The sequence below is a fragment of the Epinephelus lanceolatus genome, chromosome 9, assembly GCF_041903045.1.
Source record: "Epinephelus lanceolatus isolate andai-2023 chromosome 9, ASM4190304v1, whole genome shotgun sequence".
In the NCBI taxonomy this organism is placed as follows: Eukaryota; Metazoa; Chordata; class Actinopteri; order Perciformes; family Serranidae; genus Epinephelus; species Epinephelus lanceolatus.
The window spans coordinates 3,928,261-3,945,128 of record NC_135742.1 but is presented as its reverse complement, the minus strand read 5'-3'; the positions used below and the strand labels follow the sequence as shown (position 1 = coordinate 3,945,128).

The following is a 16,868-nucleotide window of genomic DNA, read 5'->3' as shown; positions in this document are numbered from 1 at the left end:
TAACCGAAAATGAATATTTAATGTTTATGATTAGGACTGAAGTTGGTTAAAAAAAACTGAGTCAGTGAAAGTGGAAAATATTATTAATATACAATATTTCGTGATTTTTTTTTTTTTTTTTTGATGCAGACATTTTTTGTCCTATAAAGGTACCAAGGCATTTATTTTATTTATTTATTTTTTCAAATCTGACACTGCACAGAAAATAAAAATGCACCAAAATCAATAATGGTACTAGTCCTTGACAATGTGTTCTGTTTAAGGAGGAAATACACATAATGTAAAATGTAAAAGAAAAAAATGAGGAAGGGCAGAAACATTTGCTCTCTTTGCCTTAGGCTTTCCTTGTATGTGCGTGGAAGGGCAGAGAGGTGCACTCTCTGAGACGCAGGCTTTCTGCGTAGGCCTGGAGGAAAGGCACAGAGGCCCCAGAACAAAACCATGCCACCAAATATAATACTGAAAAAGGAAATAAAGTTTTCTTTGACTAAAATGGTCCTGACGCGAAGAGTTTAAGAGTTTGAACGGGGGTCAGTGGAATGTTTAGTGCAACACCGACATTTTTGTGATATAGTAAACAAACCAACTATGCAACAGCGTGTTGGAAATGTCCAACAACCTTTTTTGCTTTAACCTTTAAAGTTATCTCGGAGCCTCACTGGGCAAAGCCTCCAGGCAGCTGCCTCTGTGTCTGCAGCTGCCTGTACCAAAACGTCCCCAGAAGTACACTGCGCACTGAATGAATAATAATTTTTTAAAAAAAGACTGCTCAACTTGATGGACTCTCAGTTGACTGATGATCTCTCTCTGACAAAAACCACTTGGTTATGGTCAGGAAAAAAACATGGTTTAGCTTAAAGGGCCAGTGTGTAAAATGGGTTGAAAACAGTGACATCAGTGGTCAAATTCTAGATTGCAGGGCTCACTCGCTCACCCCTCCCGTCGGGTAAATGACGGTGGCCTCGTAGGGACAAAAAGCCTTGCGCACGAGTTTTTCAGGAGTAGGTCTATCTAGCAACGAGGTGAATATTTATTTAGGACTCTAAGCCATGTTACGATATTGTAATGAATCCCTCACGAGCAGGAGACCAGAGGAGCGTTCGGGAAAAAGGCCCGTTTATTTGAGCACTCCAGAAACTCCGGTAACACTCCACTCCGTCCCAAACTCTGACTCTTCTGGCGTAACACACACACACTTCATACACACATACTCGTTTACGATACTACGTGGGGACCCCCCTCCCCTCTCTGCTCCTCCAATCTCCAGCCCGCACACTGACTGACAGCGTAGCCGGTAAACAGAGCTCAGCTGTTTATTTAGCCTAGCAATATCTCCGGACTATAGTAGCTGCAATGGACGACTTTGAATGCGATTTTGAAGAGTTTCTTGTAGCGGACACAGACCCAGAGCCATACCTGTTTGAGCCGGAGCATACAGATGAGGAACTCCATGTGTTTGATGCTGAGCGGGTGAGAAGAGAGGCTGAATGCACAGAATGGGATTCGGTGCTACTGCTGCCATCGTTGGGGAGATATATCACCAGGAGGAAAAGCGCCGCAGAGAGTGCATCACAAGGAGTGAAGTTGCGTCTTCTTTTCCTCGCAGATGACGGTTTGGGTTCATTCTCTCCTGTTGCGTTGGTTCATTTATACACGCGAAACGCGTTCTCTGGCTGGCTGGATTGTCCGCTCGGTCTGCCGTACATACATGAAGGCGCAAGATGGCGACCTCTCTAAAGCAAGGCCCTTGCTATATATATATATAAAAGCATAATTATAAGGCTACGAAAACCAAATTAATTTTATTTTTTTATTTTTAGCGATTATACACTTGTATAAACATATTAATGGGTAGAATATTCAGATTCAGATTCAGATTGACAATAAACCATGCCAAATATTACACACTGGCCCTTTAAAACAACAGAGTTTTGTGCTTCTATCACGGCAGTAAATTCAGCAAATGTCTCTGTGAAAAACAACCGCTCTACATTACACTTTCCCCACAGGAAACACACGACATGTCCCTAAAATTCTCCACTTCTGGGAGCTGAAAGGCAGCTGGAAACGCAGCAATGACTTGCTTAAAAAAAAACAAAAACGTTTTTTGTCATTTGTTGGTCTCATGCCATCCACCATCACCTCCAGCTCCTCTAGAAACGTTGATATGACACAGATGAAATGCACGATTGTCACGTATTCATGGTTCGCAGAAAGGCAGAATGTCAGCATTTATTCTGGTGACTGGTATGAGACAAACTCCTGTCATGTTCTTCTCCTGACATGTGACCTCCTGTGGTTGTGTGGAAGACGAAGGCAGTGTGACGTTACTGCTGCAAAACTCCCATGGAGGTGGTTCAGGGTGAACGGCTGGATGATCAAAGAGCGTGTTTTGCATCCCGTCTTGTACCAACAGTGTCTTTCCTTTAACTTGACTATGTCATTTAGTCTCATGAGCTGAAGCAGACCTTCACAGAGAGGTGGTGAATCAGGATTCACTTCACAGACGTATTTCAGAGTTCCGTTAGTTGCTGACCGGATTCTGAGGAGCTGATCGGTGGTTTCCTGACCTGATGGTACTGTGGTACTTCAGCTCTGAGTCATTCATTAAGGGGAAAACAGAAGTGGTTATTGAGGTTTACCTTGACCTTCATTTGAAAAGTCACTGACTGTGTTTCTTTTTCCACTTTATGTGCCTCTCTGTAGTAAACCTCAGCAGCCTCCGCTCTGCGTGGATGCATGTAGGTGGTGTCACATTTGTTTTGGGTTATTATGGGAGCTTTGAACCACAGTGTGTGTGTGTGTGTGTGTGTGTGTGTGTGTGTGTGTGTGTGTGTGTGTGTAGATGATACGAGTGTGTCTCATGTTGGCTGAAGGAACAGGAAGTGCTGTAAAATTTGATGCTGGTTTGGGGAGCGCGGCCCCCAGCTAGAGGGAGTTCCCCCCTCGCTGAGCTCTCAGAGCAGTTTGTGACCATGACATGACAGAGCTTCAGACACACATGTGTTATTTAACAGGGGAGAGGTTCACTGTAGTGGTGGCTCACTGTCATGGTCTGACTGATATCTACAGCTGTCCTTCATGAATACAAGAATAAATCTAAGAGTTTATCAGCTGAGCAGGTCGGCTGACGGTCGGCTGTCCTTTTGCACAAACATGAAAACAAACTTGAGGTCAGCCACAGGTGAAATACTCTGAAAGCTTGTTGACAAAGGGACGGCTGGTCAGGCTGGTTGTCAAACTACTGTCGCTGGCTAGTTTGTTCTCTGGATTGTTCGCTATTTAATTCAATATTTTACTGATTTTATTGTGGCTCCATACCAACAATAGCAATAGCTGGAGGGAATTTCCTCACATTTGGCACAAACATCCCCTTGGAGTCAGTCAATACATTTACATCACATCAGAGAAAATTGCTTTATTGTGTCAGTCTGACTAAAACCAGACTTTGAGAGCACATGTAAACATGTTACTGAAATGAAATTGTATTAAATCGAATTTCTCAAAGTCGGCTTAACACTCCCAGATAATGCGATTGGGAGTCAGATTCCTCCTGCATGTATCCGGTCAGTCAGACCCAAACTGGCCGAGGCGCTCTGAGCATGCTCCACAGTTTCCGCCCCGGGCTTTGACCCGGAAGTCCAATAGCGTTAAATGTGTAAGAGAAGAAGAAGCCGGTAACAACATGGAGAAATCTACATCCAGAGCTGTGACTGTTTGGATGGATGAGGACACACAGTTCATGCTGTGTCAGCTGAAAGAGTTAAATATTTTAAAAGACATGGATGGGATGCTGCTAGCTAACCGTAGCTAACTTGTTTGTCCATTGTTTGGTCTGTGACGTAATAGGTCAACAGGAAAAATGTCCCATACTAACAAGCTGAAAGGGGGCATATCTCCACCTATCGTAGAGGAGTCGCACATACTTGGCTCAATAAATGGATTTCCCTCCCGTGCTTGTATACTGGGACAAGGACAGTAGGCCAGTTAAATGTCCTAGTTGAGTTATGTGGTGATAGGTCAAAGGTCAAGGTCACTGTGACTTTGTCTCATTCTTATCATTCGCGATGTCTTACAAACACAATAATGGAATTCCTTCAAATCTGGCACAAACGTTCACTTTGATTCTATGAACTGATTAGATTTTGGTGGTCAAAGGTCACTGTGACTTTGCATCCATCTCATTCTTGTGACTGTGATATCTCCAAAAAGGACTTTCCTCACATTTGGCACAAACGTCCACTTGGACTTGAAAATAAACTGATAAGATTTTGGTGCAACTTGACCGGTGTGTGGAGGCATAAAACCTTGAAGTGGTAATTCCAAATATTCTTAATCTATTTAGTTACATTTACTGGGCAGAAAAGCTCTGAGCATCAAAAGATGTATTTGTATCATTGACTTGTGTCTCATAACTGTCTTTAAAGGTAGGGTCTGGAGGATTTTCAAGTTGCTGTTTGTAAACACACATTCAAATTTGGCCCCTCCTATCAGGCTCAACTCTCCCGGGTGTACGGAGCCCGGAGGTACAGAAGAAGGCTTCACAGAAGAGGTTCAGGCAAGGCTCGCGCTGGTGCACGCTCGGACACGCTCGGGCACGGCACCTGGCTCTCTCATTGGCTGGGGAAATCTCCGCCCAGAAGTGGTCCGAGCTCACAAAAACATCAAAATACAGTTAAAGGGCAGGAGCTCTGCAAACAGAGTCACCGCCACACATGAGTAGAAGCCCATAGGTGATGATTAAGCAGGATTTCATTTGTATATGTCTATATTTTGTTTTGTTAGAAAATCCTCCAGATCCTACCTTTAAACTACATTTTGTGAAGCAGTTTGTGCTCCGAGCAGCTGAAGAGCAGCACCATCCAGTTTTATAAACAGGACACATCTAACAAGCTACAAGAATTTCCTCTATTGAGAACATTTTGTCTCTGTTCCCTCAGAGGTCAAACTGCTTGTATCGGTCAATTCACTTGTCAAAGTTCACCAAACTCTTACTAAATGAATTGACTCAATGTTTAAGTCACAAAGGTGGTCACAGCAGCTTCATGATGCCAATAAATCAAACCTGTTGTCTTTTGGAGCTCCTCTTACTTCATCATCTGGTTTATGTGCTGATGAAAGAATTATTTCATAATCACAGGAAACAGCAAGTGTTATGAGAAAATAAAATAGCTGCACGTCCTTAACCATGAAATCAACTTTTCTGATGTCACACGATGAGCTCCAAACTGATACAAGCACCAGTTCAGGACATAAAATAAAACATGGGGCTTGCAAGTGAAGCTTTTGAAAGTCATGGAGATTCTCATGCAATATGTTTGACATGCGTGTGTGTGTGTGTGTGTGTGTGTGTGTGTGTGTGTGTTTGCTCTCAGAGTTTGTGTTTGGGAACAAAAGGTCACCTCCCCTGACGTTACTCATGGAAATATGCGGAATGTTAAGAAACAGCAGAGTGACCCCCGGAAAAAGAAAAAAAAAAGTTCCACATTGCCAACGTTGTCTCACTGACACGACGTATCACTGCTGTCAGAGAGAAACCACAACTACAGTTTGTTTTTCCCCTTCTTTATGACATCAGTCCAACATGTTTGTGCTCCTCCGTGTGTGCAGCTGAGTTTTGAGGCTCCCCGAGCCATCAGACCTGGTGAGGAGCCAGCTGCTGCGATCACTGGACGGACGTCGGGGGAGAAAAGAAGTTTCTTTTGCTTCAGACCTGAAAAACAGACTGTTTGCAGATATGTGGTTTCACACAGCAGCAGAGATATTCCCCGTCCTCCCTGGAGCAGTTTGTTGTGTTGGAAGCTGTTGCTGGGTGGTGTCGCATTAACACACTGCTGCTGTCAGAGTTGTGCAACAGGACAGACAGACAGACAGACAGACAGAAAACAGTATGTTCCTACCCTGACTGACTATACTGCGACTACTGCTACTTTAGGTACTGCTATTACAGTACTTAGAGCAGGGTACAGAACCTAAATACTTTTTTGTTTACAACCACAATGTGTCGGTAAGATTGAGTATTAAAAACAATAAAGTACTGAAAGTTGGCGTCAAATATTTGGACAGATTTCATCATATTTTCATTATTATTTCATTTTATTAAATCAAAATTCTTGACTTCATTTGAGAACTTTCCACAGCAACTTTGCACAGCATTTCTCTCCCTTGTCCCACGTCCCAGATATTGAGCGATGACATTTATTGGCTCTAGTTTTTTCAAAAGTCAAACCACTGCAGGACAGACGCTTTTCTAAAATCTGTCTTTTATCCAGTGGCTGTGAGGACAGCAGGGAAGGCTGTCACCATGGGGCTGTGTTTGATGTCAATCAAACTGCACACATGTAGCGGGTCAAGTGCAGGTGAACCTGTCATTGTCATATATGCTACGCCCAACAGGGAAAATTGGGAGTCACCAGGAAGTCATAAGCTTTGCAGTTTTAGGTGGAATATGATGGAAACCATCACAAAGAGAAAGAAAGTCAGCTGCAGCAAAGACATGGAAGCGACTTGTAACTGAGCCAGTGACAGGTGACTCTCAGAGGTGTTATGCCTCCACACTGGAGATAGCCCATTTTTGGGTTGTCCGTCCGTCTGTTCATCCATCTGTCTGTCCCATCCTTGTGAATGCGATATTTCAAAAATACCTTAAGGGAACTGGTTAGGTTTTGGCGGCCACAGGTCAAAGGTCAAGGTCTTTGTCCTCATCTGTCTCATTGTTATGAACATGATATTTCAAGAACATCTTGAGGGAATTTCTTCAACTTTGGCACAAACATTCACTCGGACTCAAGCATGAAGTGACTGGATATTGGTCGTCAAAGGTCAAAGTCATTGTGACCTTGCCTGTCTCATTTTTGCGAACATGAAATCACAAGAATACCTTCAAGGAATTTCTTCAAATTTCAAATTTGGAAGAAATCTTCACCTTGACTCAACAATGAAGTGACTGGAAGGGGTCAAGGGGTCAAGGTTGGGGCACCAGGTGGCTCAGGGGGTAGAGCAGGCGCCCAATGTACAAAGGCTGTGAAACTGCTGCAGCGGCCGCAGGCTCGATTCCGGCCTGCAGCCCTTTGCTGCATGTCGTTCCCCCTCTCTCTCCCCCTTTAACACTTAATATCTATCCTATCAAATAAAGGCAAAACCCCCAAAAAATAATCTTCAAAAAACAAAAGAAGAAAGGTCAAGGTCACTGTGACCTCAGAAAACAACACAAATGTCAAACAGGATGAAATAATGAAGTGATGACATTTTATATCCAAAAGGTCAAAGGTCAGCTTCACTGTGACATCATAATGTTCTGCAAAAAACACTTTTCTGGCCGTTACTCAACGTCATAACTGAGGAACAGAAGAGGAGGCATTTGGTCAGATACTGAATTGGTGACTCTAATCTTGGGTGTCCATCTTGAAACTGTGCTAAGTATATAGATCCTATCTGCTGCCGGGGGGAAGATATGTGTGGAGCATCCATGTTTTCACAGACATGGATGTAAACTATATGAGAAACTTGACTGGTGCACAGAGGCGTGTAACTGTGGGGTGGTAATTCTAGTTTGTGAAATTTGAGTTATTTTTCATTTTCACATGAGGGGAATATGACATGAAGCGACACAGTACATGTGAGGCAGAAAAGAAATGTTTATTCTTTAAGTTAAACATTCATTATATCAAACATTTCAGCAGCCTCTCGGCGTTGGTAATATGTCCCCCTCAGTGTCCCATACAAACATACTCTTTGTCCCACATCTGTTTTTTTTTAAGATCTGGTCACCACTGAATTGAGCAATATAAAAATCTGAACCTGTATCTGATCACAGTTGTTGGATTGTTTGTTCATGTTGCCAGGGATATGCCAGAATTAATAACATCTGATCAAACCCCACCCACACAATCCTGACGAAGCAGGTTAGTGTTAAACTAAAAATCATACTCAGAAACTTATTTTAAGAGCCCCACAACCAAAGAATTTCTCTGGAGTTTCTTGGGAATAACTACTGTATCTGGTACTGATTAAAGGTAAAATAGATATGTTGTTTGATTGGTACACTTCTACTTTTAATTATATTTATTTGTAACTTACAAAATAGTCAATAAACACTGAATGATTATTTTTTGGATTAATTACATATGTTCTCTTTAGTAAATTGATATTTTATCATAATCAGTACCAAAGTACATCGATCTGAGGAGAAACTTTGGCCAGAAAAGCCCCATTGACACAGGCAGCAGTGGATTAGACTCATGTCAGAATTAAACAAAAATGCAACTGTAAACCATAAAAAAATGTTCATTTTCTTTTGGAAACAACTTTAATTTCATTTTTAAAGGAACACTTCACCCTCAAAATAGCCATTTGTGTATGAAGTACTTGCCACTTGTTACATTGAATTCCTGAAGTTTTTCTCGCATGCCTCCACGATAAACAAATAATGCAAAAACTGAGAAAATTCTTGATGAATTGAAGTCACAGGGGGCCACATTAAACAACAGCACAATTATATCAAAACATCTGTTTACAAACTCTCACACAAATCCTGCAGAATCAGTGAAACTGATCAAAGACAGACACCATTAATAAAGAGTCATTTTACCTCACTGAACACAGGAGCATTGTGGAAACGAACTAGTCACATAACTGGTTTTGAAGAAAGCATAGATTCAATTCAGTTTCCCGTCAGAAAGGGCCGTCTGCCGTTTGCTAGGTAGCTAACGTGATGCTACATTAACAGAGGGGTGATCACACAGCTTCCAACGGTACAGTCATAAAAGCACAACACTAACTAGCAACACTGAGTGTCTGGAGGTCAATCTGCTCCCACAGACGGGCTGTTTTGTCTTTACTCTGACAGTAACCTAGTTAAATGAGCGGCAGTGACATCCTCAGAGATTTTTAACTAGAAGTGGTGCAACCAGCAGCACAGAAAAGGCAGAGTGCCCTGAAAAAAGATACTAGGCGTCACACTTTTTCTCTTGGCGGCCGCATAGAGCTGCATATGCTCTCTCCTCAGGTCCTTCAATTCGCATGTCGAAGTATCCTTGGGCAAGACACTGAACCCATAATTGTTCCCGATGGCTGTTCCATCAGTGTGTGAGAGTGTGTGAATGGTTATTAAGTAGCAGGTGGCATCTTGTTTGGCAGCCTCGGCCACCAGTGTGTGAATGGGTGAATGTGACTCATAGTGTAAAAAGCGCTTTGAGTGGTTGGAAGACTAGAAAGGTGCTGCACAAGTGCAGGTCCATTTACCACTGGGAACAGTTGACCCTTTGCTAAGTCCCACCATTAATGATACTCGTTACCTGGAGAGGCTGGAAAAAGATATACGTTTCTTCCCTGTTCCAAAACCAAAATCAGACCCTGAAAAGTGTAGGGTTAGCTAGCTAGCTACTGAAGATATAGCCTACTGAATGTATACACATGCTGCTTTTGCTTTGTAATGATTATAACAGTGAAACAAAGACCGACCCTGCTGTACAGGATCCAGTGAAGGGAAGCAGGGAGACTTTGCTCATATTCAACCAGCTGTGTGTCATCACAGTGTGTGCAGATAAACAGTATTTGGCTTCCCCGAAGGCTCCCTGTCTGCCCATTGGCTGGCAGCAGCAGTGGCATTCAGCGAGATGACACACAGCTGGTTGAACATCGGCAAAAATCCCCTTTATTTTCATTGTCCTATGTTTCAATTTTCAGTGATGTGGTGGTTCATTTACTGTGATCTGCACTGCTATACTTCTAACTATCTTTGTCTTTTTAATCTGTTGTTGCTGCTGAGTCAGTTTGACATCCTGGATATATCCTTCAAACACACACTGTAGACCCCTCTGTCTGCTTCTCTCTGGAATCACTCTTTCATTTGTCCAAAAATTTGATAATATTTCTTCAGGGGGTGCAGTTGGTTACAGTGTGGGCTCCATGCTTACTCTGACAGCTTGTCGGACCATCACAAAGGCCCTTACGGTAAGTGTGGGTCAGTACTTCAGTGTACAGCAGGTCAGGGAGGACCAGCGGGAACTGCCCATTGGTTCGACATCCCATTGTTCCGACCATATTAAACTCATTGTTCCGAAGTCTGAAATCATCATGATGCCCTGTGGTTAAGGTCTGGTTAGGTTTAGGCACAAAAACTACTTGGTTAGGGTCAGGAAAAGATCATGGTGTGGGTTAAAATGAAAAAGAAAGTGACAAACTCATAAGCTGTGAGCCTGCTCCGCCTCAAACCGGTCGCAGCGCACCATACGCCCGCCGCGAGCCGTTCAGCACCGCGGACAGTCGGACTAATGGGATGTCGAACCAATGGGTTGTCGAACCAATGACATGGACCCAGACCAGCTAACCAGAGTTTACAAAGAACACTGATGTTTACATGTCATCCTGTCTCAGGGCTCCGTGATATAATATCCAAATATACAATAAATCCTTTTGGTCAAGCAAAGGCAGAAAAACGTCTTCAACAACAGTGAAGGGTTAGGGATCTCTATAAAAAAGCATTACTGAGTTTTTCTGATTCAACTTCTCGTTTCTTTTGTTTTTCAGTCAGCAGGACCTGACAGACAGCAGCGGGGAATATGTGAAGGTAGGCTTCCTCTTTATGACTCCAAATCTATTTTCATTTAACACTCTTATCTTGTTTACTTGGCTTCCTTTTTGCAGTGATGCTGCTCTTCTCTCTTCCTCTTGTCAGACAAAACACTTTCTGTTCTCAGCAGCGGCACCATTTTCAGTTAAAGGTTAAATTAAAACTCTGCTGCTGTGATCCTCCACACACAGCACTCAGGCTCTAATTCAATCAGGACGGGTGACAGAAAGGACTCGGGAATGCGGTCCTCTGTGGGGAAATACTTTAAAGCTGCTGTGGTTGCCGCTGGTAACTGCGGCAGCCTCGATTCAGCCGGCCGGCAGCTCTGCCTGGAAAAGGTAGAAGGAGACACAGAGAGCGAGAGAATTTCCAGTTCATTGACTTATAATTGGATACTTGACAAACACACTTGTCTGAAAGGGACAAGCTGGCAATGAATGATAATGCTAATGAAATTAAAGCTATTCATTAGGGGCTTCCAGGTCTTTTCCATCTCTAAAACACACACACACACACACACACACACACACACACACACACACTCTCTCATGTTGTTTTGAAGTGGTCCTGGCCCGATGCCCAGCCCTTGATTCACAGTCCAGTGGGACAAACCATTGTGTCAAAAAGCGAGGGGTGGGAGGTGTCAGGGAGAAGAAAAACAACATGTCATCTATAACACAGTGTTGTAACAGTAATTAGTGTGTGTGTGTGTGTGTGTGTGTGTGTGTGTGTGTGTGTGTCTGAACAAAAGCATTCCCAGCCCGGCGTCGGTGTAAACTCTTGATATACAGTATCTTCGTTTTTGTTTTTTTTTGTATTTGTATAAAGACGCATCAGACAAAGCACCACTGAGTGATGACCCCCATTACACAATGACGTTGCCTAGGCGACGAGGCCAAGACTCCAGCATGGGTCTCGGGCCCCTGGTGTCGCCAGTGTCGATGCCAGTGTGGGAATGCCAGAGCTGTCCGTCCTCCCTCCTCATCCCCCTCTGTCCTCACACACACAAAAAACAGAGCTGAAAAGGGCTGCAGTTCGACCAGATTTACCCACAATGCTCATTCACTCAGAGGACGAACGTTTCACGTAGGTTTTTAAGGAAAGAGTGGAGTCTGGTTTGCCATATTTAGACAGCAGGAAGCAGCAGACATGCGGCGGACAGTAAACATATCTGTTGGGATGTGAACCTAAAGCCAGAAGATGCCACATGACTGGTTTAAACTAATGTTTTCTTTTGTGTTTGTTTTGTCGGATTGTTGTGTCTGATTGTGCACCTGTGATGCCCTTTAAGTTCTCCAAAGACAAGTTCTGGTTGGAGCCGGCGACGGAGAAACTGAGGAAGCAGCTGGAGGAGGAGCTGAAGCTGAGCGGCAGCAACCTGAAGAGCCACGCCTGGTACCACGGACACATCCCCTGGGAGGTCTGCCTCACACACACACACACACACACACACACACACACACACAGGTTTTATGTTTGTCACTAGGCTTACCTTAATCTTAACCCAGTGTTTCTCAGATGGGGGTATGGGTACCTCTAGTTGTACTTTGGAGTACTGCAGGGGGTATATGAGATTTTTTTTAACGTTAATTAGAAAAATATTAGTCATGCATAATTCAACAAACAAAAAACATAAACTTAAGTTTGCTAAACCATATTTTATATTCAGAATTCTTATTCTCATTGCCATCGTTGCTGTGCAGGCACCACACTGCTCAACTTTACGGTGCATTCCCATTATACACAATAATACATGACCATAAATTGGCTTCCATTCTTTGTATATTGGAAGCGACTGATTTGCTACACAAAGCATGCTGGGATACCTGCGATGTGGATCAGGCTGGCGGAGCAATGAGAGGGCATGACATGTGCTCCCGGTGCTTACATCAAGACAGCCGATCAAGCTGTAGTCACAAGCGACTGGCGATGCAGGGCTGACACGAGTTTGGGCAAAGTGGTGGCGTATCGTGGGCATGCATCGTTAATGTCACAGAGCTGGCTGATTAAAAAATGCATAAAACTGTCTAAATAATGAATGCAGTCTGTTTAAAAATTATTATATGTGAATACCGCATCATACCAGACATATGCGAAGCAGAGGAGCAACCCTGTGGGTGTTATTTATATTTCACATTAGAATAAATCAATCACATCGATACATCCTGTTGTTTATTATTGAGAATTAATTAAAAACTTGTTCATATATGTTCTACGCTTCCAAACCCTCATTAACCAGCTGTGGTAATAACTTACGTGACATGTTGTGTCCGTGCCACATGTATTTCTCTATTTAAGGATTAGTTGTATGTATGTTGTACAGTATGTAGTGTATCTTGTTAGTTAGTGAGATAGCCACTAATAAACCTAAAAATCACCCTAGTTTCATTCGTTGTTAGGAAAGTGAACAAAGCATCTTTTTTACAGGATTTAAAAATTTTACAGTAAATTACATTGTTATCATTTAGGTAATTTACTATTCAGATGATTCAACTTAGTTTTTTGGTTAACAAGTGGAGCTTAATGATCCAATTTTTAATTACAGGATCCAAAACAAAACTGGCCACTGGGATGTTACCTTGAGTTTTACTTTAAAATAAAACATCTGAATTGTGTTATGACCTTAAATTCTCATGAATAAGAGTAATGCAGTGATTCAACCACAAGATGGAGCTCTGTTCAAACACCAGCTGAGCTGATAGTTTGAAGGCACAATCTTGTTCAGAAATTTAGATTTATACCAAACCAAACAAAAACCAAAACAAAACAAAATGCAGGAGTTCCTCTAATTAGCTGCAGTAACACAGTAAACAGTCATCATTTAGGCGAATAGAGGGATGATTGAATATATACAATATTATTCTTATTATTAGACCTGGTTGACAGGCTTTTCTATTTGAGAATCTCAGATATCAGATATACTTCTTCATTATATAAGTCCACAGAACAGATGCACTTTATTTATGTCAGCCTCATCCCAGTTTGAACTAATTTAATAAGGCAAAGCCAAAACTAAAACCAAACCCAATGTTTTTTCACACCAACCTCAACATAGACATATCCTTTACCTGCAAAAAAAAAATCAGCAATAAAAATGGTTGTGGCACCATTTTTAACCAGTCAAATTTGTTACAATTTTGCCAAAAATTATGCCATCACGCTGATCACCGCTAAGCAGTTTGAACCTTCTTTGAGAACTTGTGTATTTCCATAATATTTATCAATATTAATTAATGATTAAAATGTCTCCTCAGGTGTCAGAGAGCCTGGTAGTGAACCACGGAGACTTCCTCATCAGAGACTCTCAGTCCAGTCAGGGCGACTTTGTCCTCACCAGCCACTGGGAGCAGAAAACACTTCACTTTGTCATCAGGAGGACGGTGGTTCAGTCCGGTGAGACATACACTCGGGTACAGTACAGCCTGGAGGGTGAGGCCTTCGACTCTTTACCGGCTCTTGTTCACTTCTACGTGGGCAGCAAGGCGGCTTTGACCCGGTGGTGTGGAGCTCAGATTCACCATCCGGTAAACAGGACGCTGCCTCTCAGCTACCTGGAGACGGCCTTTGGCACTGCCGTCAGCCCGCCTTCCTGCCACAGCAGAGAGGAGAGAGTTTGTCCGAGAAGGTAAGGTTTCACTAAAAAGAGACTAGAGCACTTCATTTTTTCACTGTTTATGCCTCCAGGCTGGCGATCGGCGTGGCATTATTTTTATGGGTTGTCCATTCCTACATCTCATTCTTGTGAATGCTATATCTCAGGAATAATGTGTAGGAATTTTCTTAAATTTTGTAAAAACATCCACTTGGATTTAGTAATGAACTGATTAGAATTTGATGGTCAAAGGTCAAAAGGTCAAGGTCACTGTGACCTCGTCCGTATCATTCTCGCAAATACAATATCTCACGCCTTGAGGGAATTTATTCAAATTTGACACCATCATCTACTTAAGCAATATCACATGAGAGGGAGTGATGTTATACTCGTATATCGTCACGGCTGTGATTCGATCATAGGCAACAGGCCGCAGGCCGAGTGCCGAAGACAGTCACGTGACGATATACGAGTATAACATCATGAGCTCCAGTGTGATATTGCTTTTATACAACAGTTCAACAGTTAAATAAGCAAGGCTGATTAAGAAATGTTGAAAAATGAGGACAAAATATATAATTTAAGCATTTTATTTGTCTTCCGCCAACAAAAATAGTTCCCTCAGGACTCTGCTGTCACCGTTGCTATGTAACGCAGACATGGTGCGCCAGGCACTTACTATTTATACACATTTATCTGCACGTTTCCATTAATTGTGCAGCCGGTGAAATAAGTCTCTGGTGACTGCATGGTGGACTGTGGCTTCACAGGCACAGCCGACTCTGCCTTCTGATCTGACAGTATGTTGCTTTTCTCCAAGTCATTGAGCTCCGCTGATGAAACACTGACAAACCTGTCTGTGTGCTCAGATGGATTCAGCTTCTCCTCTCCCTCATCTTCCTCTGATGACCATTCATAGTTCAATTCAAAACTTATTTTAGGAAATAAATCCATATTTTTGGCTGTTTGACAGTGGATGAATTAATTAGCCTACAACGCAACTGCTGACCTAACTGACACTAACCGTCAGTTTTGATTTGATTGTTGATTGCAATCAGCTGTGAGGCGGAGTGATACATACACAGTGAAATAACCGTGATGTTGTACTCCAATATCGTCACGGTTTTACTGTCTCTCGACCAATCAGATTGCAGGGCCGGAACTAACTGTTGTATAATTGGACTTAATAATGAACTGCTTAAATTTTGTGGTCAAAGGTCAAGGTCACTGTGACATTGGTTCCATCTCATTCTTGTGAACTCACTAACTTAAGTATGCCTTGTGGGAATTGGCTCAAATTTGCCACAAACGTCCACTTGGACTCAGTAATGAACTGTTAAGAATTTGGTGATCGAAAGTCAAAGGTCAAGGTCACTGCAACATCACTACACGTGTTTTTGGCCAAAACTCAAGAATTCAAACACTAATTATTATGAAATTTTACAGAAATGTCTAAAAGGATAAAATGATGAACTGATGAGGCATTTTATATCCAACAGGTCAAAAATTTAACGTCACTGTGACATCATAATGTTCTGCAAAAACACTTTTCTTACCATTATTCAAAGTCATATCTTAGGAACATAAGGAAAGACATTTGGTCAGATACTGAATTAGTGACTCTAATCTTGGTGTCCTTCTTAAAACTGTGCTGATTGTACAGATCCTCTGTGCTGTCGGGGGGAAGGTGGGTGTGAAGCATCCATGTTTTCACAGATATGGATGTAAACTGTAAAAGCAACGTGACTGGTGCACAGAGGCACACAACTGCAAGGCGGTAATTGTAGTTGTAATAAAGGCTGATAAGATGTAAGAAGCAACATAACAGACGACACAACTCCCTCTTTATATAAAACAAATTCAAAATGAGTTACTGTTTCCTGTGTGGCGATAACCATCTGCCATCTCTCTGTCTCTCTTTCTCTGTGTCTCCATGCAGTCCTTCCTCTCTCCACCACAGGGAGGCAGATGTGAACGGTGAACAGGACGATCAGCCTCTTTTGACTGCTGGAGAATCCTCTGTCTCTCTGAACAGCAACAGTAAGTTTAATAATGAACTGAACCTGAAAATACTCCTCAGGGCTAACAGGTGAAAATAAGGTCAACTTGAAATTCCAAACATGTCCTCTGTCCCAAGTCAGTCCACCAGGGAGTGTTTTGTTAGTTTTACTTTGATGGGCAAGTACAGAAGGTTTACCGTCTCCACCAGGGGTGTGGAAACTTTTTTGAATGGTGAAAATACCTGGAGGGCCAGCTGCTTCTCGCACCATATGAATTAGTAAGTAAAAATCACATACAAATAATACAAATACAACTGTTTCATCTTTCAGTGAAAAAGTATCGAACTTATGACGCTCCTAGAAGCGGCAGCCCTTAGTGATTAGTAAGTAGATACTACAGAAATGTCAAAAGATGAACCATATGTATTTAAAATTCATGATAAAGATGTGCTCTCACCACACACACTACAACGCCTTCATGTTTTTATTTGTTCAAAGACGTTTTTTAAATTACAGCTACTTTTTTTATATTTTTTGTTGCACTGATTGTTGTTGATTATTGTATTTATAATAGTTGTATTTCCAATGAAGATTTCTGTTGCTGTTATACTTGCTGACAATGAGATTGTTATTCTAAGTGTATGAAACCTTACGAGAAGGATCCCTGTAGAGGTTGACGTTTTTGTCGAAGAGTAGGATCCTT

The 16,868-nt window shown here is 42.2% G+C and overlaps 1 protein-coding gene across 2 annotated transcripts in view; it reads left to right on the top strand.

Moving 5' to 3' along the window:
• The window catches only part of sh2d3cb (SH2 domain containing 3Cb), a 60,292-nt gene that overhangs the window by 12,277 nt on the left and 31,147 nt on the right, over positions 1-16,868 (top strand). For both annotated transcript variants that reach the window (XM_033619808.2, XM_033619809.2), the window contains 4 exons: positions 10,531-10,570; positions 11,865-11,993; positions 13,828-14,198; positions 16,105-16,205. In XM_033619808.2, coding sequence (XP_033475699.1) covers positions 10,531-10,570; positions 11,865-11,993; positions 13,828-14,198; positions 16,105-16,205 — 641 coding nt within the window. The remainder of the gene's footprint in view (positions 1-10,530; positions 10,571-11,864; positions 11,994-13,827; positions 14,199-16,104; positions 16,206-16,868) is intronic.